This window comes from Solanum pennellii, chromosome 6, assembly GCF_001406875.1.
Source record: "Solanum pennellii chromosome 6, SPENNV200".
NCBI lineage: Eukaryota > Viridiplantae > Streptophyta > Magnoliopsida > Solanales > Solanaceae > Solanum > Solanum pennellii.
In genome coordinates, this window is record NC_028642.1 from 53,194,415 (window position 1) to 53,221,931 (window position 27,517).

Genomic DNA, 27,517 nt, shown 5'->3' on the forward strand with positions numbered 1-27,517 from the left:
ATCATATATCATATATATATATATATATATATATATATAAAAGAAAACCTTAGGTCCGTCTGAGTGGACGCTCCCACGAACAAGAATTCCCTTTTAAATTTATTTATTTTCTAAATTAGTTTTTTCCTTTTATGAAAAGTTGGGACTTTTATGTTAAGTTGCGACTTTTATGTTAAGTTGTGACTTTTATGTAAAGTTGCGATTTTTATAAAGAGTTGCGACTTTAATGAAGAGTTGCGATTTTTGTGAAAACTTGCGACTTTAAAGAAGAGTTGCAACTTTTATTAAAAGTTGTGACTTTTATGAAAGGTTGTAACCTTTACGAAGGGTTGAAACTTTTTCAAATAGTTGTGACCTTTACGAAGGGTTGAAACTTTTCTAAATAGTTGTAACCTTTCCGATGAGGCACAATAAACATTTGTGCAGGCCACCCTTTGTTGTCTATAAATAGAGGTATTTCCTCTCATTTTAAAATAACGAAAATTTTAAACCTTTCTTCTTCTTTTCTTCTTCTTCTTCACAACTGAATATTTGTGTACTTGGTTCCTGTTGAGTGGCTTACTGACGTCATTGTTTATGTTACAGATCTTGGTATGTATTTTTACAGTCATTAATTTCTAGTTATGTTATTAAGGATAAATGATAAGATAATTTTTTTAATTTTTTTTTTTAATGATAAATGATAAGTTACCTTTATCAACTAAATATTTGTGTACTTGGTTCGTGTTGAGTGACTCATTGACACCATTACTTATGTTACAGATCTAGGTATGTATTTTTAAAGTCATTAATTTATACTTATATTATTAAGGATAAATGACAAGATAAGTTACCTTTATCTAAAAAAATAATAAGATGTAATAAGTTTTATTTTTCTTTATGTTATTTATATTTGTTATTGCGTAATCTTGTATATAAGATAATATAGTGTTTTAGTTTTAATGTTGATAGATTTAAATTATTATTTTATAAATTTTGTGATATTAAATTCTCGTGAAGCGCGGATAAATTTACTAGTATATATATATATCCTGAAGTCTTTGTCATTAATTTCGTTTTGTCAGTTTATCTATTTCTCTAATGCAAATGGAATATTTTGTTGACAAATTAAAGCAAAACTATAATATTACGTGCACTGTTGATAAACAAAAAGGAAAGAACTGTCGCTTTTCACTCAATAAGTATTGTTAAAATTTACTTTCCATGGTTAATAGTAGAATATTTATTTCTCTTTTAATCTAGAAATATTTAAGAATATTTGTTTACTTTCTAAGTCTAGAATTTTTATTAATTACATAACACATGTTTACTTTATTTTAGTTTAGTATCTTGTTATTTTCCTTTATTATTCTCATTTGTACCCTATAAATAGTGATACAGTCTTTTATTTTTATTGCAAGAAACAATATAATAAATCAATGCAGTGAATCTATTCTCTCTTCGATTTTCTCATCTATAGATTAGAAGCTGATGATGTGTCACACAAAGACCAAACTCAGCAAGAATATAATTTATACCACAAAATACATATGATTTTTTAGAACATTATATGCTAAGATTGTAATTCCTGCCAATAAATATATAAAACTGTACTATTGTGTGTGTATGATCACAAGGAATCAAGTTATGGTTTCGAATAATGGAGATGATATGTACAGTACTCTAGTAGTTTATGCAATTATACTTTTAAATTTATATACTACTTTTGTAAATATTTCTTATGCTATCTATAGTATAAAGTAGGGATCAATGTCAAATCTCCGTCACTATGAGAGATGAAAGACCAGGTGAATGACTTAATTTTGTTATAAAATGTATATAGTATATAGTGCCGACAAAATGATTTCATATTTTTGTAATTTAATGGGATTTTTTATATGGATAAAATATGAATTAATACACATTTTCAACCGATAAAAAATGTATAAAATATGGGTAAATTATGAATAAAATATTGGTAAACTATGAATTAGTCAAATGGGTTAACTTCTAACTTTTATTCGCTAAAAATTCATGATATCACTAAAAATATTGTAATTTCTCTTGCTTTTTATGTTCTTCTATAGAACTAATTATTTTTTACAATAATGAAGAGGTGAAGTCTTTGGCCCTCCAAAAAATATATATTTTAAATGTACATTTCTTTTGTTACTTATAATTATATTTTTTATTTGTTTAATTTTATATTGAATGATAAATAATAGTGTAAATTAAGCAAATAATGTATTAATCTTGACATTGCTTAAAGTGCATTAAGCATGTTTTAATCCTAAAATGTAAATATTCATTTACTTTGAAAATAAAAAATATTTTCCTCTTGTTATTGGATTTTTTTTTAAAACTTTTATGATACAATAAAACTAAATGAAGCATTTTCAACATTTTACATCTAAAAGAAGACAAACATTTTCTCCATGTTGAATTCTTAAGTAGAGTATTGTTTGCTCATGAAATTACAGGTAAACTAGTATTTTACTCAACTCATTTCTTATTCAATCTATTTTTCTCCATATGGGCGGGTTGAATTATTACCAATTTTATGTTGACCCATTTCAACCCATTCAAATTTAACCCAACCCACTCATTCGCCACCGCTAGTACTATATACAATTACATTATTATGCAATATTAACTTTAATAAAGTGATATACACTTGCATAAAGCTATCAATATTAGAATCCTTACGATCTTATCAAAACCTAGAAGTTGAGAACATATAACCACATGATATTAATTTATTTTCATAGTACATAACTATATATATAAATATAGTTCATGTTCAACTGAATTTATCAACCAAATCATTAATGCTTAACTAATTGCATGACAAAAGAAGGAAATTGAAAGCACATTTAGGGCCAAAAACTTATTAATATGTGACATTATATCCTCAAGAAATTGTATACCTTCATGTTGGTTGAAAAAAATAATTATTTTTGATCTTCAAACTCCCCCAAAGTTGGTCCTGAGCTTGAATAAGTGCCAAAATAAGATGAAAATTTCAGATTGTTTTCATCTTCTTGCTGGTGATTAATATACCTTGGTTCTTCTTGTACCTCATGAGACGATGCTTGTTGTACCAAATATGTCATCGATGATGATTTCGAAGGTTCCACTAAATCCAGTGCTTTAGGATTGAACCCTGCTATATGCGTGTCAAAAACAAATATAAATAGTAATTAACTAGAGTTAGATCGATATTATTGAATACAAAATTAAGTAAATAAAAGTATGTACTCTTTCTAACTATTTAAATTTTTAGATAACACGTTAACCCATTGCCAAAAAGAATTTTTACATGCTCGACCAGTAAAAAATGAATTATGCTTAGAGCATCCATCTGTGTTTGGCCAAAAATTTTCAAATTCTGCTACTGCGTACTCAAATCATGCACAGTACTCTACCTGTAGGGTGATAAAAACTCGGCGAGACGCCAAATTTCAAATCATCAGCATTATGATTACTGTAGTGATGATGTTGTAATTGATCAGAATTTGGGAGAAAATTACTGGGCTGAAATTGATCTTTTTGATGATTAGTATTAGTAATTAGGTATGATATCCCGAATCGATCAGTTGTGGATTGAACCCGTTCTGGAAAGTTGAGTTTAGCTTTGTTTCCTCTAAATTTAAGTGCAGCTTCATCATATGCAATTGCCGCATCTTCCGCAGTGTGAAAAGTACCCAACCATACACGAGCAGCTTTTTCCGGGTCACGGATTTCGGCCGCCCATTTACCCCATGGTCTTTGCCTCACACCTCTGTACTGTCTTCTTCTCTTTTCATTATTCCCTTCACACAATAAACCCAAAAAAAAAAAAAGTTCAAAATAAACAATTAACTTCAGAAAAATAAAACCCTAGATAATAAAATTTGATTATGAGTACCTTGTTGTTGATTGAGCTGAGGTAATTGGTTTTGCATAGTATTAGACTGATGATTTAGGGTTAATAATGGCTTATGATGTGTGGAGGAAGAAGAAGAACAATTTGTGTTAGTAGTACTTTTGATGCCAATAACTTGAGAGAGGACTGAAACCATTGTAGACATATCATGTTGAGATCGAGCTGATGAATACATATGATTATTATTTCTATCTTCTTTTTCCTCGGATTCATAGGGCCTCTTTCCACGTCTAATTCGATCCATTTTTTAAAAAATTATTTTTCACTATATATATATGATTTATTCATATGTACGAATTCTTATTAACTTTGTGTATTACTAACTACGGAAAGGAAGAAACTGAAGAATGAAATGCTAGGGTTTACAACTGGTAGTATATATGTAGACTCAGTGGGGAAGTAATAATTAGAATATTTGTTGTTTTTGGTCATATTAATTTATTTGTCGTTAATTGATGATTTTCCAATGCTATTTTTTCAATGGAGTAAACTATAGTCGAAAATGGATGTCATAGTGTATATATACAAAATGTAATTAAAAAAATGTCATTTTTAGGTGCCTTTTTGATGGACAAAATCTTTGAGACCTATCAAGTCGAGACAGATCGACCAATACTTTTTTCCCCAACCTACGATAGATGATCAATAGTATTTTTACTTAATCTTAAATCTATCGGTTAATAATTTGATAAAGATATTCAACTATTTGAGTAAGCCTTACTTATCGAGACAGGCTAATACAAGCCCTCACTTGTCAAAACGGACCAAGGCATATTTGGTATCACGCGCGTGCGTTGAAGGCATATTTGAAGGGGTACATTCGCGTATGCCAATTATATATATACAATTTTCTCTATATATCACATTCTCCTTCTGTAATATAATAAATTATGAAATTTATATAATTATATTTTTAAAAAGATTAATTAAGTGTCAAAAACATATCTTAACTATTTTGTTTTCAGTTATATATATAAACTATTAATAACGTGAGAAATACACATGCACCTAAATTATTACCGATTAGTTTAAGAAACATACGTAATCTTGACCAAATGGCATTATCTAGCCTTGAAATTTTATCCATATGGAATTATCATTATTTTTGCTGACACATTTTTGTTCTTTTTAAAAAAAGTATATTTTTAATGGATTTTTAAAAAGTTAACAAATGTATTTCAATTTATATTTTCAGTTGGGATTGTTAAATGTGTTAGTTATTTGTTATCACTTTTTACCATGGTGGAATTGTTTTTTGGATTGCAATTTATGACAACTTTTTTTTAGAAAAAGAGAGAGTACTAACACATCATCACATATTACTTTAGGTGTGTTTCTCAAACTTATTAGTAATAATTATAGATGTATTTCTCAAACTTTGAATAATTTAGTTGTGAAATTTAAAACAAAAGGATAATTTTAGATATATTTTATCCACTCTTTTAAAAATATATTTGATACATGGTTATCCTCATGATATTTCAACTATATCTTGTACTAGCAAAACAATACATTTTCTTCTTTTTGGATTGGGAGATGCTCTGAATTTAGGGTAAAGAATGAAAATTTTGATTATAGTATTGTTAACCAGTGGTAGCTCATTATTGATGTTACAGGTCAAGTCAATACTTGTCTAACCAGACGAAAGAAGTCATATATGTGAAAAATTAGATAATACTTTAGAAAAGAAGAAAAAAAAGAAGTGGAAGACTTGGTCAGCAAATAGAATTACTTCAAATTTATTGATTTTTGTTCTATTATTGTCACAATCAACCCCAGTGGAACAGGACTTGATAATTGAAATTCACCTTCTTCTTTTTTTATCATGGTCTTCAAAATTTTACTACTACAACATATGACCATGAGTGTGCGTAGTTGGTAACTTTATCAAATTTTAACGAAGATATAGATGAGTATGATTAGACTAACAAATTATGGAAGTCTGAGTTTTATCTTACATTGCAGTTGTCATAGTGATTGTTACTTAATTTGATAAATAAATTGAATTTGGAAGTTTTTCATGAGTATCTTTCAATAAATCCAGTCATAAACCTCTAGGAGGAAATTTAAAAAGAAGAAAGAGTGAAATGCATGGTCTTACCATTTGATATTGTATTTGAGAATAAGACAGACTAAAATAGGACATTTGATTGTGTCAATGGAAAGACTCTAGATAGCTTGGATTTGAAAAAAAAAAGTAGACTAAAAGCTGGCTTCTATTGCAATTTCATATTGTGTCATACAAGTCGCGTGTGAAACTTAATTTTATTTAACCAATCAAGAAAACCACCTTTACGATCTGAAAACAGCATCTGGAATTAAATAGCAATGTAATTTGTAGATACTCACAAAAGGAAGGTATTTGCAGCATCCTCTCATCCTGACGAGATTACATTTACACAATCAGTACACAAAGGTAAACGAGCTTCATTTGAAATTTTATCAACAAAATAAATAAGAAGATGATAATGAAGAAATATAATTTAAAAAGTACAAGCTTCTGGGAAATGGGAAAGAGAAGACGAATTGAGACATCCAAAAACAAAACTTTTGACACCATTGGGGAACAGCTAGAAAATGGCGAAAATACATGAATCAACATTTGTATGTACAATTCTTGTATGATCATTAAGTTGGCTGAATCCTTTTGAGCCGCATGTATTCCAAAAACTGGGAAGGTAGTTCTGCTAAAAGTGCTTGAAGGACCGAGTCTCCACCTACAAATCAATGCAACGGAATCAGCTCACATACAGAGAAAGCCAACTCACATCTGTCCTCCTCTTCAATAAGAGATGGCTCGTGGTAAGTGTTAAAATGACCTACTTTGTACATCCCGGAAGGGAACAAATTGGACTATGTCACGCACTGCAACACGCCCATGTGTTGATTCAAGTCTCTGTTTGTCAGCATCTAAAATCTGTGGACATACAATACGGGAATTGTCTTTACACCATTAGACGATTTAATACTGTTGATAATACTGCATTCTGGATAAACAGAAAATACACACCTCCATTTCCTTGAAATCAGCTCCTCCAACCCCAACAATAAGAACTGACAATGGCAAATCCGCAGCATGAACAAGGGCATCCATTGTTTCTTGGAGATCTGTTATCACTCCGTCCTGGGATTTTGTAATAATGTAATCAGCACATTGAAATAACCATATGAAATTTACTCACAAATAAGCATGATCAAATTCAGCATCGACCAAAATTAAATAGGAGCTTCACTCCAAGTGAAATTCAATTAAAGGGTTTCCACACCACTTTTATGCCTTCTAATGAAATATTTACATGTACATGCACATTTATGTCTCTGCCATTTGTCTATATTAATTGAGAAAGGCCTGATGGGAACTCAGGCTCATGCTACCAAGCAAGGTTCAAACTTAACTCATTCGTTGAAAAAAGAACAATTCCCACTCAACAAACCAAGAAATCTGATAGCGGAGAAGAGATCAATTGGCTAAAACTCTAATCAATGGAAAGCCAACGTTCTAGCACACAATGGTTAACATTTTAATTGACCTAAAAACCATGACCATCAGGAAATAAGATGTACCGTGATTATTAACAAAACAAAGTACTTCCTCTCGCGCTTCATCAAAGACTGATTTGCTATATCTGCAGCTGACGTAACAACCGGTCCAAATATAGTTGGTCCTGCAAGTGAAACATTAAAAAGGGCACTCATGTATGCCGTCATGATACCCTGGATTCCTTCCACCTGGAATAAGAAATTACTGATTAATAAAATAAGATGATAACCAGAAACAAGGGAATTCACAACATCAAAATATAACAAAATTTGGCACATTTAATGCTTTTTTGGACACACCTCACAGTAGTCACTGCTGCCATTTAGATTGAAGCAATGAGAAACAGGGCCATCGATTGGCCGCGCTCCAAAACCCCAAGCAGGATAACGTCGGTCTCTATCATAGAACTGCAATACCTCTCCAGCATCCAAGATGGCCTGAAATTTGAATTCCCCGATTTAATGAAGTTATTCATATGAAGTGTACATACAAGACCATTATGTACAAGACCAGTTTCTCACTCTCTGATAATCATTTGGCCGTCCTGAAGGATCGATATAATGCAATGAATCGGGTAAGCGTGGATTTCCATTAGAAGCTGACAAACACAACTCGTGTGAGAGAACAAATGCATGCTGAGATGAAAAATAAGAAATACCCAATGTCCATAGCAGAAGAAAGCTTAGAGAAGCAAATAAATGTAAGTGTAACTAATAGAATCGACATAATAGATGCATATTATTTGAAGGGCCAATCAAACTGTCATACTGTTAGATCTTTCAGTTAATCCAAGCAATTCTTTCAGTAATGACACAAAAAAATATTCATATGGATGTTGAGTAAAGTGCCATAAACTAGCTAGATTCAAGATGATACAAATACAGTCACAAAGACAATCAGAGTATACAGAATTACGGGCACTCCAAGAATAGGAACTTCAAGCCCCTAAGGTGGCTCAATCTTACACCCCCAATGCCAAAAATAGAAAAGGCATCAGAGATGATGATAATAAGATTGGTGAAGGCAACACAATATGCCCATGCATAGTTACAGAAATATATGCAACTTTGCTCAAACCTGATATCATGAAGGAGAAAGAGTACAAAACATATATACAGACCCATGCATACCAGTAAAGTCAATGGCCACCATGAAGTTAAGTTCATAGCCCCATGCCAAGTAATCGAGGAATGTATGCTGGGTTTTCTCGAAAAAGCTATCCACAAAAAGCTGGCTCTTTAGGACCTGGCGAAATTGTGACCTCAATGATCAAATGCAGAAAGTTTAAAACTAGGAAGTATCTTTTTTCCAGACAATAGAGATTTACCTTGTTTTGCGAACTTTGTCCTACAGCAGCTGATGTGAAAAGATTAGCACTCGAACCAGTCGAGTGCAACACTTCTAAATCTGATAGTGATTTCTGAATCTTGCTGACAATTGTCATAGGAGAAAGACAGTCAGTTTCCAGTCCATAAAGGTCAGAAATGACAGAAAGATGAAAGGAAGGCCATTTACCCAATTAAATCATGCTTTCCGTTTGAATTGAAGTCATAACACTCAATAGTCAATGGACTGTCCTGCATTTGTTCAAACGTTATTGATATCTTAATATAGTTTCCTGACATACTCGACGAATGGTTATTATTTAGAAGATACACCAATTTAGTAAGATAATTAGAGATACAGGCCCTCGATTCCAAGCTATAGATCACTACTATAAGATGAGAAAACTTTGATTGTATTCTGCGATGGGCCATGCATGAAACACTTCTAAGGAATTCTGGTACCTAAATTATTTAACTAGCAAATAAAATCAGAAAATACAATATAAGATTAAAGAGCAAAAAAAAAAGAAAAAAGGACAGCCCGATGCATTAAGCATCTCGCGTTCACGCAGGGTCAGGGAAGGGCCACACCCCTAAGGGGTGTGATGTAGGCAGCCTACCCTTGAGCATCAGTGGGTGATTCCACGGCTCGAACCCCACCTATTGGTCACACGAAGGTAACTTTACCATTGCTCCAAGCTCTCCTTAAAATTAAATAGCAAATACAAAGAAATTCTTCTAAGTGAGAGCACACAATCTGCCAAAACTCAGTAGTGCATACTATACGGGCATCCCTTAACTAATCGATGTGTAAAAGATCACTAGCTACACTTCAAATTCAATTATCTATGATTGATCTAGGAATCCACAGAAAATATGGTTAATGAGTACATGAAAAGTATTTCTTTTGCGCCAAATTCAAAATTCCATAGAAAATTCTAACAATTTCACACTCGCTCATACCAACTTCTGATTCACATGGAATAGCATATGGTTCCATAGAAAAAGGCACTCTAGCTCGTAGCAGTATCTGTCTCACAGGGTTCCCTGTTTTCTCCCTTCCAACGTACTACATTTTAGGGGGAGGGTATCAGAAATTCTTTTAGGAAGCAAATGGGGGAACATTTTTTTTATACCTTACTTCCAACTTGTTGAATATTCACGATAATTGGTTTCCACTTTGGACTATGATCATCTTTAATAACTTCTGTTTTGCAAATTGGAACCATCATTCCACTCTCTGTATATTTAGATATCACCAAAAAGGGATCCTGCCACAAGCAATAAGATATTGAATTTGTATACATCATACAATTCAGAATGACAAAAGATAAAACTAATCTGATGAGTTCTTACACTTTTGGAGAACAAATCCTTGGACACCAATTCTGAACATCTCAATTTCAACTCTACAGTAGTCTTTGAGGCAACACTTTCTTCAGCACAAATAGTAAGCTTACCAGATTTTTGGGCATGCGTTGGACCAGAAGATTGTTCTCCACGTATAAGGTCTAAGGTCAGGGACCCGTTTGACTTTGTGACAATCTACAAGGAAATTCAATAATCTAGTATTAATAAGGAAACGTTAACTTCATACGTACAACTATATTGATTCTGAAATCATTAGTTGGAATAAAAAAAGCTGCATGCAAGAACTTAAACAGGAAAAATATATCAAGCAGCTTTAAAGCAGGCATCAAATGTGGGTATTATCTTGGTGGTAACATTAATAACCTCTCGAAATAATCAAGCAAGTGGATGATTCTCAAGCAAATGCACAATGTTTTAACGACCAACACACAAGAAAACCAGTGGTGAGATATGCATAACCGAGTTACACAAAGTATAGAGCCTTAAATGCAAAATCTGTAGTCTCTAAGCACTTCAGTTCACATACCAATTACAGCCTCAATATTAAGTCATGTCTCTTACACCATAAGTAGAAACTACAGTGACATTATAAGTTAAAAATTAAAATAGTGGGTGACAGCGATCAGCACCTCAGATAATGTGCAACTAGCCTCGCCAAGAAAGTCCTGCTCTTCCAGTTTCAGCATCTGCATAAGTTATGCAGACTTTGATATATTAGTCACGAGCCATGATGATATGTGTTTGTATCCTCTAAAATTGCTTGAAAAATAAAATGGTTCATTCATTTGCCCATAGACAGTAAATGATGGAACAGATAAATGAACTGCAAGGCACAAGACATGATGTACTCATGAGGTAAGATATGAAAGTTATTGTCCAGCAGCCTGAGATGACAATGTAGCAGAGTGAAGAAAATGGACATTTTAACGCTTAGCTTTACATGTTTATCCTGCTCTACAGCAAGTTCAGGTGATTCAGGAGAAGTTCATGGCAAATTTTAGGTGTCAGGGAATACAAGGATCATGTAAACTACCACATGCAAGAATTTGAAACTAAATATTAGTAACGACTCAAGAATGACATATTTTTTCATACAAGAAGATTGGTCAATATCCCAGACCATAGTACCTGGGCTGCTACAGAATTAGTCTACCGGGTGGATAAGATAAACCAAAAAAAGTAACTCTATGAACTTGAAGTTATTTTAAAATATTATCGAGAAAACCTCAAGCTCTTGAAAAGAGCAAGCTTAGCCAACTTCAAAAATCTGCTTATTTTGTGAAGAATTTTTTGTCAAATGGAGTTTCAAGAAAAAGGTACTTGCGAATGATAGCAGTTTATGATTGGCCAAAGTAGTGTCAAATTTTGAAAGAGAACGTGTAAAAAGTCACTTTATAATTAGTATTGTTTAAATAGATACTGATTTAAATGTTTACTTTGAGAAACTTTCATCAGTTCTTCAATTTCATTTAATTAAAACGTAAAAAATAAAAAATAAAACAAAGAGAAGCATGGTTACTAGACTTAAGTCATAGATGAATATGCATCGCCGACGGTGCATAAGGTTACTTTTTGTTCGTACTGTTGGCATAGTTTGGTAAATGTTAAACTTTTGCTTAGGGTAACTTTGACCTTAGAAATCCTTTAGAAGAGGACAGGCATATATACCTTGACATCTTGATTATGAAATTGGGTGTCAATATCACAGACACGGAACCTGAGATAAAAAGAATCTTGTAAGACAGAAAAGAGGTATCTAATTGACAGAAACTTCCAAATCTGAAGTGTCAAAACTCACACTAAATTCTGCACCGTCTCAAAATGATAGGCAGTAGTATACTTTGTAATCCACTTGGGATTCAATGAGTTTGGAACTACTTCAGTACGACTAAGCTCTTGCAATGAACCATCTCTTCCTTTTGAATAAATGACTACCATAGGATCACTCTGTTAACAATAAGAGATTCAGAACAGAGCAAGATAACTTGGTAAAGTCAAACACATTTTTAGGCCAAGAAAATAATGCTAGCAAATAAAATGTATTGTAAAGTAAAAACGGAACCATTCATGTAAGAAAAGAAAGGAACAGAAAGGGAGGGCAAGCAACTACTGACATACAAAATAAGTAGGCTCCTAAGATTTTTAGAAGAAAAATAAACAAAGTAGATCATTTAATTATTTAGTGTAATGAAATAGTATACTTTTAGTTAGGTGGACACAACTTTATTCAACATCATGGTAATACATAAACCATAAACCATATAGAAATCAGTAAGTCTATAAAATGACAGTTCAGAGGGAAATTTCTTAAAAGAACTAGTGATACCTGCTATAGAAGTTAGAACAACAGACAATTACTTTCTATTGCGAACTCTGGAGTGAGCCTGATAATATAAACCATAATATTATGGAAGATATCAGATAGTAGAAAGGAGCAGTAACTACTACTGTTCCATCAACCTTTTACTACACTAGTTTGTCTCTAGAAGCTAGCTTTGGAGGATATCCTATGTAAAATACGTGAGATTTAACCTTAAGCATTAACACGAAACTTGATCCTTAAAATGATTGGCCTAATGAAATGAAAAATATTCTGAGTGTAAGCATTCAATGCTTTGCTCCAACTATGAAAATGAAGTTATAGAAATTGTAAATTGATAACAACAAATAATATTGAAGCAGTATTACCATGAATCAAATCACGTGAAAGTCAGTATTTGTTATTCACATTACCAAACTCTAAAGAATAAGGAACAAACCTTGGAAAGCACATCGCGATCACGCAAACCGGTAGCAGATAGAGACAACTGCAAGTAAATAGAATAGTTAAAACCAAAAACCTCTGTTATCCACAGTTAATCGCAGATGTTTAGTTTTGTCATAGGCTCCGAGCCAAGAACTAGAATAGATAAATAGCTTGTAAATAGTGACGGGCTTGCAAAATGATTTCAAGCAGAAAAATGATTCATAAGAACCTCACACAGTCTGATATAGCTTTCGTCAAAGTAACAGCATTGGGATATTTACGCTATAGGAAACCAAAAGTTAGAGATTTAATCATCAATTTGAAACACCTAATACTTTATCTTCCTTTTCAGCACGTCGTAAAATATTATTAAACTAACAGTAGGTCAATAACTTTTATGCAACTTGGCAACCTTAAAATTTATATTTGGCCTGTCATCCCACTGGACCATCGCCGGAAAACTGTAAAAGGATACAAAAAAATATCCAACTACCAAATTGATCGAGCAACGGCACAATAACTCCTTAGAAACACATTTAGCTAGAAGTCTAATCTTTTTTGGATATAAACGAATAACTATTCTCATACCTAAAATAGGTGACCTTTTAGTTTATAGAAGACAATTAAGTTTTGTACATAAGGTCAATGTTTTGAAATGACTGTATTTTTAGGTCATAGCACCTTTGAGGTAATATCTAAATCTTAATTTAAGAACCAAAACTAAATCGGTCAGCTTTAATCCGCAACTAAATTGGTCGGACTCGGGTGCGTGTGTCTGATAAGGGTGTGAATCTAGAGGTCAGATCCTTCCTGGTCTAGATATTAAGGCTAAAAATAATTCAATATAAAGATAGAGTTATATGTCTAAATTATGAAACATTATGTGGAATACTTACAAGGTATTCCAAGGAGAAAATATTGATCAAGAGGAGAATCCCAAAAAGTGATACAAGGAGAAGGGCTGACATGGAAATTTCTATATACAAGGTACTCAATTTTCTTCAATTTCACCTTCATTATGTTTTGATTAAAAGTACCTTTCGAGGAGCTTGAATCTCAATACTGTTAATTAAAGTATAGATCACGTTCATATTGAACAATAATCACATACATAGACTGAATGCCTTATTAAGCTGCATATACTCACTAGCTCCCACTTGAGATGCACATGCCTTACTTAGCAGTTAGCTGCATCATACCATCACTAGCTCTTACTTGACATGCACTAAGGTCAACTAACATTTCCTCTTCTGACTTCTCCCGCATATATTTTCGAGAAAATTACTTAATTTGGCTGCTCGGAGCAAAAAAAACTACCAAAGGTAGTCGTACATCCTTTTCTTTGTTGACTAACCTTAAATCCTTGTTTTGTTACAAAGTGTCTAATGATTTGTCGCTACTTAGTGCTTCTCTTTGTTTTCTACTTCGCTGTGTTTTTCTTCTTTATACAATCACTAGTTTTTTCTACTAACAAATATTCAATTTTAGAAATAATAGATCTCATCTCCACCATCAAACTCACTTTATTTAAATACAATATAACTCAACCTTTATCTTGATAATCATTTTCAAACCAAATGATACACCTATATATTTCTACAGAGGCTAAGTTTAGCATGAAAAGACAATTTTCCAAAATAGGATTTTGTTTCGAGTAGTGGGTATTGTTGGAATAGATGGGGTACATCTTTTGGAGTTAATTTTGTGCATACAGTATGGTTGCTTGGAAAGTGATGAAGATTAGCTAAAACTCAATTGAAGCTCTCTTAAGCTTGAGTATGAAAATTCAGATTTTTTAAAATTAGAATTGTTTCGAGTGGGTGTTGTTGGTATAGATTGGGTACATGTTAAGGAGTTTGAATAACAATTTGGGGATGATTTGGTAGAGATGTGAGGTGGTTTAAATTGAAATTTGAGTTGCATTTCGAAGCAAGAAGACGAAGCTTTTGCATGTATAACTGTGTATCGCTTGTGTATCTCATACCCCATGTGTATCGAATGTATATGTGTATATCCATGAATAAATGACTTTAAGATACATGTGCAGAATATGTGAGATACATGTGTCGCAAAGAAACTTCTCAACTATGAATTATGACTCCAAACCAGTTCACAACACCTCCGATCTTCCTCAAATTTGTATATTGCCTTGTCTATGTGTTCTCAGCAAATTTCAACCATACTCATTAAGAAAAAATAAAACTCTTAAGTTTTTGACTGTTGTATATCATTGGATAATTTTTGTTGACCAAAAATAATTAAATAACATTTTGTGGTTAAGTGGATGTGAACTTCTTAAACTTTGGTACATTCCCCTAATTCTCTCTATGTTTTTTCTTTTCTTCATTGATCGAGAAATTCAAACATGGATAAGGTATACACTATATTATTTGCATTACATTCTCGAAAACCTTGTAAGATCAGTGGATGAAAAAACATGAAATAGGCAAGACCAGATATAGTCATGTGAAATATCATCTCACATGCAAAAGTAGGTAGGAAAATTAGTTGGAATTGGCTACATCAATCCTCAAGACATCCATACTTCCTCAATATATCCATACTTCACAATTCAAAACTATGCAAATATATGAGCAAATTTTCTGATCAAGTAACTGTATACTCTTTATTCTTCCTTCCACGCCCAATGTTTGCACCCACCCCCACACTCAATTCTCGTCGACTTGGAAGTGAACAGTTCACTTTAAAATCTTTCCTGTGATACACCTACAGTATCCTCCAACCCTAAATACTTCAGTTTAGTAACATAATACATTGTTTCTTTGTTATGGACAAGCATCCCATCCCTTAGCATAGATATACAACAAAGTCAACTAGTCAGCACTAGTTCCTGGTCACAAAATTTTGATCTAAGGTGTCTATATCAACTTCTTTGTCCCAGTAAAAAAGNCGGTCACTTTTTAAATCCAATTAATAAATTAATTAATGACGTGGCAATTTTCTATTGGCCAGAATTTAAATAACCTAAATTAATTTAAAAACCCACCCGTTCCCAAATTAGACCCGCCCCAAATTCAATTAACCCATCAACTTCTTTGTCCCAGCAAAAATGTGGAGGGAGACATCTCATCAAGCTGATGGCTCGTCAATCCCGTAATAAGGCACTTCCCGGAATCTTCTGCCCACAGTCAATGCCAATTCAATTTGCAGTCCAATCTGATAGATGTCAAGAAACTGCACTACATCCTCACCTAACACGAATTCTCCATCAAAGATCTTAATCAACCACAATGATCCAAATAAACCTACCGAAATCACGGGAAAATGTGGAGTACATATCTACTCAGGCTGTCAATTCAGAAAGGAATAATACAGCAGCTTTCAGCTTGATGAGATGAGNAATCTGATAGATGTCAAGAAACTGCACTACATCCTCACCTAACACGAATTCTCCATCAAAGATATTAATCAACCACAATGATCCAAATAAACCTACCGAAATCACGGGAAAATGTGGAGTACATATCTACTCAGGCTGTCAATTCAGAAAGGAATAATACAGCAGCTTTCAAAATTATCTTCTTTCGGTCAAGCCAAGTAAACTTCTAGTCCAATCTAATAAAAAGTCAAAATTCAGCTACATTTGCTCATCTAAGACGAATTTTCTCACTATAGATGTTAAATCAACCAAACCCGATCCAATAAAATTCTAATCAGCAGGATAGAATAAATCCGCAGTCATTAGTAGAAACTAATAATCTGGTGACACCTACACCTGTTTAAGAGTAAAATGTAGAAAAACAGAGAGAATAAAGAACCTCGACATGCGAGTAGAGGCCTTGGTAACCGCGAGACTTGAGTAGAGCATCGACGGCTTCGTTATGACCGTTGTTTTGATTTGCCGCGTAAGCACCGTTACCGCCGACCCCCGAATGTCCACCGTTCTCGTCGGAGCAGCAATTTCCCATGGCTGCTACTGCCGCCGATTGCTGCAATTTCAGGAAGCAACAAATCCAAATATCTGTGTGCGCGCAGAAACTTTGGTTAATTAATTGAACTTTACTGTATGTAATGGGAACTTTTGAACAGAGAGTTAGAGAGAGAAAGGGAAGAAGGGAGAGGGACCCACACTAGCTGCGTCAGTCCAAAAGTTGTAGTAATAAAATAAAAGCGCGTTTATATATTGAAATTATCTCTATGTTATTGTTAAAGAGTTCAAATATATTATCAAAGAATATGATTCTTTTAGTTTGGTATTATTTATCATAATTTTTATTTTTAGAGTTAAATAATAAAATTTTGATCAACATTTTAAGATGTATTTTTTCATCATATTAATATGCAAAAAAATTATAATTTATAGTATTTTTCATATAATTTTTTTAAAAAAATATCGAATTAATATAATCTAATTTACCTTTAAAAATTAGTCAAATTAACTTTCAATAAGCGCAACATGACAAATATTTCCGGACGAAAGGAATAGTTATTAAGATTATCGTATGTATTGGTTTTATTTCAAGCTTAGTTAGATTCTTGAAAATGATATCTTATCAATTGAATTGAAGAAATGAATTTTTTTAACTATACTATACGTTAAATGAATATTTCTCGAAAGTTAAAACAAAAATCTGATTAAATTTACTCAAAGTTATGCTTGTTTTTGTTTTGCTACACGCAACCTTTGGAGAGGCTGCCCAGTGCCCACCAAGTCAAAGAATGGACCACAAGTTTCTCGAACAAAAACAGCCCCAATCGATTATTACATTTAAACCAGACACAAACGCTCAACAAGTTTAACTTTAAGTTCATGTCAATTGATTTTCACAAGAGATTTAACTTCTCTATTGACAGTGGATATAAGAAAATTACACCGTTTATTTTCTTTTTAAAATTTAAAATGTTAAAAGCCTAACACTGCGGTATATATAAGTAGTACTCCTATGTTATTTTGTGTTAGGTATGTTACAGGTGTACAGAATTTACTCTAATATGTACATGTTAATACGAGTATTCTGCTGACCCCATGTAATGATATAACGATAATTATATCAATCACTGCTCAGACTTTTTAATTGATTGAACTAACGCTGCCCACTTGCGCAATCTAATCTGCATCTATTATTGTCTTCTTATTTATGTTTAACAGACTAGCATAGCCACATATTCTAATACCTTTGTGTTGGCAGGCAAGAGGTCAACCACTAGAGATTCCTATTACCAGACAGAGGAGCAGAAACAAAATACCAACCTCAAATCAGACCAGAAGATGAATAAAGCAAATTACAAGTTTACCACTACTAGCCACACAACTGATAATATTAGTTTTTAGACAGAGAGGGCCAGCTTCCTAAAAGTAATCTACATTTTGCCTCCAGGGCACAACAGATGTCTTCAGAAAGAGAGTTGAGACTATTGGTGATATTCTTTTACATGCATATCATTCCGATAACAACCTAATCATCAAAAGTCTACCCATAACGTCTTATAAGGGAACGCTGGTATGACATGGAAGAAGTCCCTTCCAGTATTGCAGCTTCTGATGAAGCATATTGCTGCAGAACAGGAGGAGCTGAAGGGCCAGAGAAGCAGTTGTGTGTAGCACTACTCTCGTGAGGTGGCAGCATTCCTCGCTCTACTCCTGAGTACAATTGGTAATTCCTGTCATTTAGCTCCATGAGATGTGGCTGCGACACAACCCCACTTTGCATTGATTCATACCTGCGAATGAGACAATTTAAGATCACCCTTCTATATTTATTAAGTTTGAAAATGGAATGACGCACTAAAAAACTGGAAACAGAAGATCAATTTATCTTTTTTTGGTAATAACTATGAAATATTACTATAGACAAACAAAAATAATACACCGAATGAGCACCTAACATCATATCCACCTTTCAGGAAGGGGTAATATGATTAAGTAGGCATCCGACTGAAGACAAAAACTAGATACATAACCCTTGTATCAGTAATCTGCATTTATGAGCTTTCCTAGATCCCTGCAGAAACTCTATCCTCTATATGACTTCTTTCTTTATATGTGCCACTAACAAACTGATATTTCCATTTACACCTCTACACGGCTTCCAGTTTCTAGTTTGTCAAGTCTGATATATTATAGCACCCCACGCTGGTGCTACCACTTCCTTCTAGAATACTTGAGACAAACTCTCAAACATGGGGTTAATAGTCTAACGTCAACTTAATACATGCTAGAAAGTTTCTTTAATTAAAGCCAGAAGGATGTCAAACACAAGAAGATAATTTGAAAAGAGAAAGAACATCATTGCTGAATAGCAAATATACACCCAATTGCTAACAGCAGGAAGCATTACTATCTTAATGTTAAGCAAGCAATTGAAAACCTCACCTCTTCCGCTCCCACCCCACAGCTTCCAGAACTGAAGGGAAGAGGATAAAGAAAAGAAAGAAAGCAAAGGACACAAAACCTGTGATATGGATTCCATATATCAGTTGAAATGCCTTGAGTGACATATGATTGATGTGAATATGCATTACTGGGAGCAGTCAACTGTTTAGGTTCTCCAACTGTAAGAGCACTCTCCATGAAGCTCGTGGTTCTAGGCCATCCACGCTGAGCACTTTGAAGTTCATAGACTCGTTGAGATTCCACAATGGGTGGAGGATGAACGTGCTGCATTCTGGTCATATATGGATTCTCCACAGAAGTGGGCATCGAGGAATACTTAGAATGATGTTCCATATACAAAGCAGGAACTGTGTTTGGTGGTGGAAGATTGGCCAATGATGAACCCACTTTTGCCTGGGGACAGGACAGCAACTTAACCCGATCTTCCATAGCCCAAGTGGGTGTAATTTTTGGCATGTCAACATTAGCAAAAGACTGGCCCACTTTTTCCAGTGGATGGTGCACCGCTGTTGCTGTTACTGATGCAGGTAGGGGACGAAATATAGATAATAAACTCCTCACCTGCATATTTTTGAAGGCCCTTAATGAACAGCAAGCTTTAAAGCATTTGCAAGACACCAACTAATGCTAAATATATCGGCACTCCATATCTAAGTAAGAAATCACTTACTTGATGATCATTTAATTCGGGTTCAAACTTTCTGTCACGATAATTGTCCTTTATAGCGTGTCTGAGAGAGGGTTCTGGCAGGGGAAGACATTCCTTAAAAATTCGAAATTTCACCTGAATAAGAGCAATAGTATCATGAATCTTCGTAAATAATTGCATAAGCCAATTATGTGGATGAAGTGATAATTGGGAATCCAAATAACCTAGATATCAAGCATGTTAATAATACCAGATAAAAACCTAATAGCTAAATTAATACCTTAACAGTCCACGACCTACTGCAGCAACAAAAGAACCCTAACAAGGGATGGATAACCAAGTGGTAAAGACCCTCTACCTCCATGTACAAGATTAGTTGTTTGAGTAAACAAGGGAACAAAGTGAGGAAGGACAACATTTGGCTCCTGAGTGGGCAGTTGTGGTGTAGAGTGACCACATACAAAATAATCATAATAATAATGTGATAAATAAAGAAGTCATGATATGCTGTCCAAAAGAAAAAAGGGAAGCTATGATATGTCTCTTACTAAATCAATACGAAAGAATCACACATCGACAACAATGTCAGGTGTTTATTGGTCCAAGACTCTAAGAGGTTGTTTGGTTGATCGTATCAGTATAATTTATCTCAACATAAAACCCAGTGTGACTAATGAGGATTTGGTTGGCCACATAAAAAAAATCTCTGCATTAGTAATGCAGTGTTTTGTTGGTGGTAATAAATAATATCTGCATTAAGTTACACAAGAATTTACGCATTAATTTATGCAGGATAAAATATGGAACAAGAATATGATAGTAACAGTACAAAGGATATTATCCAAATACAAAAATGTCCCTTAAGTAAGTAATCCTTGCATAACAATCCCTTCATTATAGTTACTGCTTACAATTCCTTCAATATTAATCACTGTATGATTCAAAAAATATATATTTTTCACTACATAAACAATATCTGCAATTTTTATAATACACATATAGCTAGTGTCCAAATCAAATAACTCTAAGTTCAATGGTCAATTACAACATCGGTGTTTGGTCTAAGACATTAAATTATCTACAGAGTAACATTCAGAAACAAACTAGAATTAGAAATGCATAATCATGTATAAGTTGAGCAAAAGGAAAGAGACTTGGGATGTAACAATTTAGAAAGTATCTTAGTAATATCCCTGTGACGAACAATAACAAGCTACAAACTTACACTGAAGACACATAAGAGTAGACAGAAGGATGTGAAATAAACTAGCAATGACTTTCTACTGATAGTGACAACATCATAGAAATAAAAGCATCACGTGGCTCAAAGCTTCTATATTTTTGGTATTATGCACATCAAAGCCTAAGAACTTGCACAATGACATGGAAAGATTGGAGAAGGGAAATTCTTAAGCTTGAGGGCTTAAGAGCGAGCAAATCATAGATGCAAGCAGGATGAAATTAAATCACATTGAGCCCCACACCCATTTTCTTACTATCATCATACATTGAAAAATCAAGAAGTAAACAGAATTTTAAATAACTGACAGCAAATTGGTTTACCTGTGCTGGAAATTTGCCTCCAAAAGCAAGTGGTTCCAAGTTCATTATTCCAGTGGATGTTGCCTCATATACACCATACAGAAGTTTCGCTTCGAAATCAAACAGGAAAAGCTTTGCCCCCGGCTTAATCTTTTTTATCCTTTCTTGTTTGTTCAAAGGAAGCCCAAAAACACGGAATCTGTAACAATCATGTTTTGTATTTCTACCACACATGAATATAAAACCAGAAATATCATCCTGTCGGTCAGATTCATCCTGCAGGACCAAAAAGAACACATTTCAGAAACTAAGAAATACAACAGGCTAACCACGTATACTTTTGATGCCAAAATGATGCCGATAAAAATATAACATGCTTTTATTGTTACAGAAGAGTAATGATTTAAATAATGATAGAAGGAAAAAAAAAGAACTTGGGTGTCCTCAGATGGATCAATTTCTACAGCATCACCAGTATTTTGCTCATTGACAAAAGCAGTTGACAAACGAGGCTGGTGCTTGGGTTCATCCTGCACTTGAGAGACCAGTATATGAGGCTCCATAATGGGTGGAGCATGAAAGTGTGGCATTCTGGTAATATATGGATCCTGAAAATAGATGGGTAATGACATATACTTGACCTGATGTTCCTTAGCAAAAGCAGGATTAGTATTTAGTGGGCCAACATTGGCCATTGATGAACCCACTTCCTGAGGATACGACAGCGACTTAACCTGATCTTTCACAGCCAAGGCAGGCATAATCTTTGGCAAGCCAACACTAGCCAAACATGGTGCCAATGGGTGGGACATAACTGCTGCTGTTGCTGATGCAGTCAGGGGACAAAATAAGGATAATAGACTCCTCACCTGTATATTTCAAGATTTTTTTTTACGAAATAAAGTGGTAAAGCATTGGTAAGTGTGTGAAATACATTGATACTCCATACTAAGAAAGAAATCCCTTACTTGATAATCATTTAATTCGGGTTCAAACTTTCTGCGATAATTGTACTTTATGGCGTGACTGAAAGAAGATTCTTGCAGGGGAAAACACTCCTTAAAAATTTGAAATTTCACCTGAGTGGATAGACAAGCAACAGAAACATAAAGCTAGTATCTAGTTACGCAAACCAATTAGGTGGAGAGAGTAATTTCGTCAAAACTTGGACACCACAACAAATGTGTCGCGATTAAGCTCAAAAGGAAAGAGAGTTAGCAGTTGATCCTACCATATCAAAAAGGAAGAAGAAGTTGTGCTACCCCGCATAACACAGCAGTAAAAAACTTTGAAGACTGAAACTATATGAAATAACTAATTATCCCTGTGACTACAACCATGATATGAAACAAATACTCTGACACCACAAAAATGCATACAGACATGTACAATAAATTAGCAAGCTTCCTACAATGGGTATGAGACAGTGACAACTAAACAGAAATAAATGCATCACACAGGCTCTAGAGAAGTAAAGGAACATATTATCCCTCAGAACTTCCACCTACCAGGAGAATATAATATCCACATTGACCGACTAAGCAATTGCCCCAATGACCTGGAAAGATTGGTGAAGAACATTCTAGATGGGTAGAGTTTCTTAGATAAAATAACTAAAACAATTGGATTAGTTCTTGAATAATACACATACATGGCATAAATGCAAGCAGGATTAGTTCAGATCACACTAAACCAGAAGGTCCTGATCTCATTACCTAATACATCATGAATCTTTTAAACTAAGACTAATAACAATTGGGTATTTTATATAACTGACAATAATAATGAGTGACAATAAATATGAGTTACCTGTGCTGGAAATTTGCCCCCAAAAGCATGTGCTTCCAAGTTTATTCCTCCAGAGGATGTTGCCTCATACACCCCATACAAGAGCCTCAACTCAATATCAAAGAGGAACAGCTTTGTTCCAGGTTTAATCTTTTCTACCATTTTCTTTTTATTTGAACCAACCCCAAAAACACGAAATCTGAAACAATCGAGTTTTGTCTCTCTATTGCACAAAAATATATAACCAGAAAGGTCCATGAAAGCTTCCTCGTCTTTCTCTTTGTCTTGTGAGGCAGCTCTACAAACGGTAGATGAAGGATCTGTAGAAGCAACAGAACCAGAGACTCCTGATGAGTCAATAATAGGGAGAAAAGCTTGATCTATCATACTACTTGGCTTAACCTCTGCATCCTCCATTTTCTTCATAAGTTTATGTTTTTTAATTTAATTGACTGAAAGTTTTCCCCTTCTTTTTCCACTTCTTGTCTTTCATCCAACCATGAGTGAAGTTGCTGCTCTGCAAAGGGAAAAAGCACAGCTTAGATGTATGTGCTCCACAATGAAGAAACAGGGTCAAATTGAAGAAGCGGGAATGTATAAAGAGAAACAATGAATCTGCACAAAACAGTAATGATGAACCATATGCTGGTATCAGAGAAACATGACAAGAGTAAAACCTGAAATCTAGAAAGACAAAGTGGACAAGGAAAATATGGAGCATGAGTCTGGCCTACGGCTTAAGAAAGAACATACATCCTGGACAATTTTATGTTATCTGCTATAGGAACATTTTCTCCGACTTTTTCTTTCTTTAGGATCAGTAAGCAAAACACCCGTTTCTATGACTTGAAGATATCATTTCTAACAGCAATGAAGGATTTTTATGACAAACATAATTTCTGCAACAGAGACGAAAGTCTTATGTTAAAGTATTGACTCACAACAATAAAAAATTTTAAAAAATCTATGAAATCATATGAGATCTCAATATAGTTTTCATGCCGTCCTTAAATGCAACATGCATTTATTTTGAAAATTTAAATTATCATAGTTTAAACTACTTGTTTTATCATATGCACCCAAAATGATTTAGATTATAGAGCAAAGAGTAAGAGAAACTCGGCATTCAGTTCCTAATATTTTGACCCAAAAAAGAAGAAAATTTCGAAGGAGAAGGTCTAAAACAAACTTAAACCATTTGACTGACTAAAAATTATTTCATTAAGGGCAAAAGGAGAATTATAAATTAAAGTTGTTTCTAATCATAGAAAAGTAACATTCTTTGGGATAGTCCAAAAAAGAAAGTGTGTCTCATAAATTGAGATGGGAAGGATAATATTTTATGCTTAAAATAAAAAAAGGAAAAGAAGTCAACAAAATCCAAATAATAACTTTTACATGGTAATATATGGATATATATGGAAAAAATGCAGTAGAAAAATGTGCCCGAGTGGAATCAATCTCACGTCCTTGAGGTGAAAGGATCAACCTTCACCAGTGGCACCATGTGCTCCCTTTGTGTTGTGGGTGGCACGTTAAATATTTATAAGATATTTTTTATATACAAATATATATAAACAAAATTTCAACCAAGGTCACGGGGTGTTGTGGCACCCCGTGACTATACATAGATCCGCAATTTGCTGTTTTTATCTACATGAAAGAAAACGGGAAAAGTTGTGTAGAGAGTAATTTTTACTTTTTACTTCCCTTTCTAAGCTGTGGAAACAAATTGATAAACTCACATGTACAAGAGATAAATCATCCTTATAGAAGACTAACAATCCAAAAGGCCAAACTATTCGATGAACTAATGGAAAGAACTACCCACATGAAAACCCTACAATTGCTTTGCACATTGAAACGGTACACAGTTCGACCTCATTTCTCACTTCCCACATCACCTAAAATATTGTATCCCTTCCATTTACTTCTCTTTAACTGATAGAAAGAGTAGCCACATAAATAACCGCGTATAGGAAAAAGTTGTTTTAATTAACATACGTTTAGAAATAAATGCCACCTGAACCTGAAAGGTTAATTAGACATTCTATTTTCTCCCCATACCTTCCCGCTAAAAATGATCTGCACCCAAGGGTTCAAAACTCAACAGAAACAAAAAGCACTAGATGTTTCTTCTCATCTGTGCTAAACTTGGTGTACAGAGTTACCTAGTACTTGTTGTTGGTGGAAGACAACGCGTATCCCTAGAATTGATTGAGATGCGCAAGCTAGACTGGACACCACGTTCATCAAAAAAAATAAAATGACCCGTCACCACTCAGGGCTTTAAGTTCTAGTACAGTAGCACCTAGCTCCATAACAGCACACCAAACAGAGCTAAAATAAACACATTGGCTGAAATAATCTCCCCTTTCATAATAAACCACACAACTCTTACATAAATTTGAACAGGGATGTTGAAACTGATCATAACACCTACCATTCCTCTACAAAATCAGTCCCATCATAGAACCACCAATGTCAAGCGAAAATCTGTTTCTCCAAAAAGAGAAATAGTAAATGTTCACACACATCAGGATACCCAAAATTCACAGACAAACGAAAAACTCTCAAAATTCTAAACTCAGCTATAAGTTACAGTCCACAACAAAAAATCCAAACAACTAGTAAAACGTTCATGCATCAAAAGATAAACAGAAAAACCCCATTTCAATTCCAGGAACCTGTACTTCAGACGGTTACCAATAATTCAAACAAGGAATTGATATTCGACCCAAAAAATCAAGCTGAATTCTGGACGATTAACGGACTAATGTTACTTGATAGCGCAAACGAAAAATTTAACTTTGATTTGAATTCTGCTATTTTTTCAGTAGAGAACAAAAAAGTAAAATTCAGGCATACCAGCGAGCAACTAGCAATGCTTGTGCGAGTCAAGAGTGAAATGGACGCAGCTCCGGTTTTTTCCAATAATTTCTCCTTTTGTTCTTCCTAAGTTGGCTTTATATAGTCAGGTTTAGTGGGTTTTTTTTTTTACATGTATAATTTTAAAAGCAATGGTCTTCATACCATTGCAAGAAATAATTTAGGTAAAAAAAAATAGTGTCTTAAGTTTGATGATAGATTTAAGATAGTGTCTATCTATACCATTGGTCTATTAAATTCGTTTTTGAAATTGATATATTAAATATTGTTGAGTTTTATAAAAAGAAAATGTAATTATTTGTTGGGAGTTTTATACGGTGAAAAATAAACACGTGAAAGAACTTGAAATTATTTGATATATTAATTTTTTAAATTTAGCTAACATTTTTTTTTAAAACGGGTCTAATGTACTTTGAAGCTTAAGTCAATGAGTTTCTAGATAGAGTTGTTGAGAAAATTCTTTGATGTTAAGTATCTAGACAATGGTTTTATGAATATCAGTAATGAATTTTAGGGAGAGATCAGAAAAGATATCTAGGCATATCTGGCGGCAAAGAACTCAACGAGTTTTTTTTCGTACTAATACAACTTTTCAGTATGACATTTTCCTTCCTCTAATCCTTACAAGAGCTGTTGAATTCAAATATATGATTGATTCCCCAATTGCCTCTAGCGAAAAAATATACAAATTCGTTGAATTTCTCCAGCCACTATTGTTTTTAAGCTAAATACTGATGAAATTTTCGTTTAGGCTAAAAATATGGGTGGAGTCATTAGAGACTCAAGGGAATTGGGTTATTAGTATTTACGGAATGATTTATGTTTATAGTCATGTAACGGCAGAATTATAGACTCTTAAATGACTTATCCAATTCCTAAAGGCATATATCTATAGTCGTGACTGTAGACATAAATTATAAATACTAATAACCCATTTCCTTAAGTCTCTAATTATAACTATACCAATTTCGTTCATGTATTTAATTTGAATAAAAACTCTATCAATATTTAGCTTAAAAATAATAATGGCTGAAAGAATCCAAATTATATATCTTTTCTCTAGAGGCAATTAGAGAATCAATTATATATTTGAATTCAACAGCTTTCATAAGGATTATAGGGAGGGAAATGTTGTGCTATGAAGTATTGGTACGAGAAGACTTGTTGACTTCTTTGCAGTCAAATGCGCCTAAAAATCTTTTTTTGACCTCTCCTTCAAACTCATTAATAATAGGCATAATATATATATTAGACTTTAAATTTAGCTTCAAATTTAAACTTTGATTTTAATTTTTTATATTGCATAAATAGGTATTTTAACTATTGCATCTTTCAATAAATAAATACGCGATTCCTACTTGGCAAAATGCGTGAAATGCACGTGTTCTGCGCGAGTGAGGGGTAATT

At 33.7% G+C, this 27,517-nt stretch overlaps 3 protein-coding genes across 7 annotated transcripts; all 3 read right to left on the reverse strand.

The window, feature by feature from the left end:
* Window positions 1–2,780: 2,780 nt before the first annotated feature.
* LOC107022949 (ethylene-responsive transcription factor ERF114-like) lies at window positions 2,781–4,189 on the reverse strand. The gene is made up of 3 exons (XM_015223508.2): window positions 3,887–4,189; window positions 3,405–3,791; window positions 2,781–3,142 (listed from the first exon to the last, which is right to left on the reverse strand). Exons 1-3 carry the CDS (start codon window positions 4,146–4,148, stop codon window positions 2,931–2,933), a joined length of 861 nt encoding a protein of 286 aa, XP_015078994.1. The 5' UTR covers window positions 4,149–4,189; the 3' UTR covers window positions 2,781–2,930.
* Window positions 4,190–6,217: 2,028 nt separating this feature from the next.
* LOC107023197 (protein BONZAI 1-like) lies at window positions 6,218–16,998 on the reverse strand. Its single transcript, XM_015223809.2, has 16 exons — window positions 16,667–16,998; window positions 12,901–12,948; window positions 11,940–12,088; window positions 11,810–11,858; window positions 10,771–10,827; window positions 10,127–10,315; window positions 9,907–10,041; window positions 8,961–9,022; window positions 8,773–8,875; window positions 8,576–8,690; window positions 7,967–8,043; window positions 7,745–7,882; window positions 7,469–7,633; window positions 6,915–7,028; window positions 6,728–6,821; window positions 6,218–6,621 (listed from the first exon to the last, which is right to left on the reverse strand). Exons 1-16 carry the CDS (start codon window positions 16,814–16,816, stop codon window positions 6,533–6,535), a joined length of 1,734 nt encoding a protein of 577 aa, XP_015079295.1. The 5' UTR covers window positions 16,817–16,998; the 3' UTR covers window positions 6,218–6,532.
* Window positions 16,999–18,092: 1,094 nt separating this feature from the next.
* On the reverse strand, window positions 18,093–26,219 carry LOC107023196. Of its 5 annotated transcripts, none has more exons than XM_015223808.2 (9): window positions 26,090–26,219; window positions 23,243–23,738; window positions 22,402–22,512; window positions 22,075–22,302; window positions 21,868–21,963; window positions 21,455–21,709; window positions 19,913–20,026; window positions 19,301–19,803; window positions 18,093–18,569 (listed from the first exon to the last, which is right to left on the reverse strand). In XM_015223808.2, the coding sequence occupies exons 2-9, from the start codon at window positions 23,645–23,647 to the stop codon at window positions 18,320–18,322; spliced, it is 1,962 nt and encodes a 653-aa protein (XP_015079294.1). In that variant the 5' UTR covers window positions 23,648–23,738; window positions 26,090–26,219; the 3' UTR covers window positions 18,093–18,319. The 5 variants fall into 5 exon arrangements, with proteins under 5 accessions (XP_015079294.1, XP_027773250.1, XP_027773251.1 ...); XM_027917449.1 differs by adding an exon at window positions 25,665–25,717 and having other exon boundaries at window positions 21,868–22,302; window positions 26,090–26,152; XM_027917450.1 differs by lacking the exon at window positions 21,868–21,963.
* Between the last annotated feature and the right edge of the window lie 1,298 nt (window positions 26,220–27,517).

What these genes read in the sequence shown, in the direction of transcription:
- LOC107022949 (XM_015223508.2), bottom strand. Translation starts at nt 4,148, where the DNA reads ATGGATCGAATTAGACGTGGAAAGAGGCCCTATGAATCCGAGGAAAAA. An exon ending in TCAGCTCAATCAACAACAAG is followed by an intron (nt 3,792 to 3,886) that starts GTACTCATAATC and finishes TATTGTGTGAAG; the next exon opens with GGAATAATGAAAAGAGAAGA. An exon ending in GAGTTTTTATCACCCTACAG is followed by an intron (nt 3,143 to 3,404) that starts GTAGAGTACTGT and finishes CGCATATAGCAG; the next exon opens with GGTTCAATCCTAAAGCACTG.
- LOC107023197 (XM_015223809.2), bottom strand. Translation starts at nt 16,816, where the DNA reads ATGGGAAATTGCTGCTCCGACGAGAACGGTGGACATTCGGGGGTCGGC. An exon ending in TTCAACAAGTTGGAAGTAAG is followed by an intron (nt 9,023 to 9,906) that starts GTATAAAAAAAA and finishes GAACAAATGCAG; the next exon opens with GACAGTCCATTGACTATTGA. An exon ending in TTGTTTTGTTAATAATCACG is followed by an intron (nt 7,029 to 7,468) that starts GTACATCTTATT and finishes ACAAAATCCCAG; the next exon opens with GACGGAGTGATAACAGATCT.
- LOC107023196 (XM_015223805.2), bottom strand. Translation starts at nt 23,647, where the DNA reads ATGAAGAAAATGGAGGATGCAGAGGTTAAGCCAAGTAGTATGATAGAT. An exon ending in CCGAATTAAATGATTATCAA is followed by an intron (nt 22,303 to 22,401) that starts GTAAGGGATTTC and finishes TGAAATATACAG; the next exon opens with GTGAGGAGTCTATTATCCTT. An exon ending in GAGGCAAATTTCCAGCACAG is followed by an intron (nt 20,027 to 21,454) that starts GTAAACCAATTT and finishes GCTCTTATTCAG; the next exon opens with GTGAAATTTCGAATTTTTAA.